Source organism: Hemibagrus wyckioides, linkage group LG26 (assembly GCF_019097595.1).
Source record: "Hemibagrus wyckioides isolate EC202008001 linkage group LG26, SWU_Hwy_1.0, whole genome shotgun sequence".
Lineage (NCBI taxonomy): Eukaryota > Metazoa > Chordata > Actinopteri > Siluriformes > Bagridae > Hemibagrus > Hemibagrus wyckioides.
Window position 1 is genome coordinate 2,183,314 of NC_080735.1, and position 603 is coordinate 2,183,916.

Consider the following 603-nt stretch of genomic DNA (forward strand, 5'->3'; position numbering starts at 1 on the left):
ATCAACTAATCAGCGATCTTCAGATGATAACTACATAATTAACTAGATAAGATTAAAGAACAGGGTTAAAAAATCAACATAATATTTTACATTTTAATTTACTTTATATAGGTATTAAAGTTGATTTATTTGATTTTAATTTTAAAAATAAATCTTGAATTTGATCAGTTTTAAGATTTTTTAGCATGTTTGCGTTTTACTTAATCATTTATTCCCTGTAAATAACATAAAACACCAGGAAAGTATTTTGTTGTAGTCAGCGAGTCGGTTAGATTCTCTCCGTCCCAGACTTCACTATAAATACAACACAGAATTAAAAATATCTAATAAAATATTCAGCTTTATTTCAAAGACACTGACAAAGAAAACAAAAACAAACAAACAAACAAACAAACAAAACAGAAAAGCTGAAAGCTTTCCTGAAAAAAGCTGAAGCTGGTGAGTGGGTTCGGTTCTGACGGCTGAGCGTCTGCTGTGTGAAGCGTAGCACTGCCATCTTATGGCCTTCTGCTTCACTACACACTCTCTCTCTCTCCGAGTGTGTGTGTGTGTGTGTGTGTGAGGGTCAGAAAGGAGAATTCATTCCAAGTTTGGTGTCAAATT

At 33.0% G+C, this 603-nt stretch overlaps 1 protein-coding gene across 1 annotated transcript in view; it reads right to left on the reverse strand.

Annotated features, from left to right (window-relative positions):
- Positions 1–320: 320 nt before the first annotated feature.
- The window catches only part of LOC131346531 (transmembrane protein 94-like), a 34,519-nt gene continuing 34,236 nt past the window's right edge, over positions 321–603 (reverse strand). The window contains exon 29 of the mRNA XM_058380007.1: positions 321–603. This exon is cut by the window's right edge and continues 35 nt beyond it. Coding sequence (XP_058235990.1) covers positions 566–603 — 38 coding nt within the window. The 3' untranslated portion in view covers positions 321–565.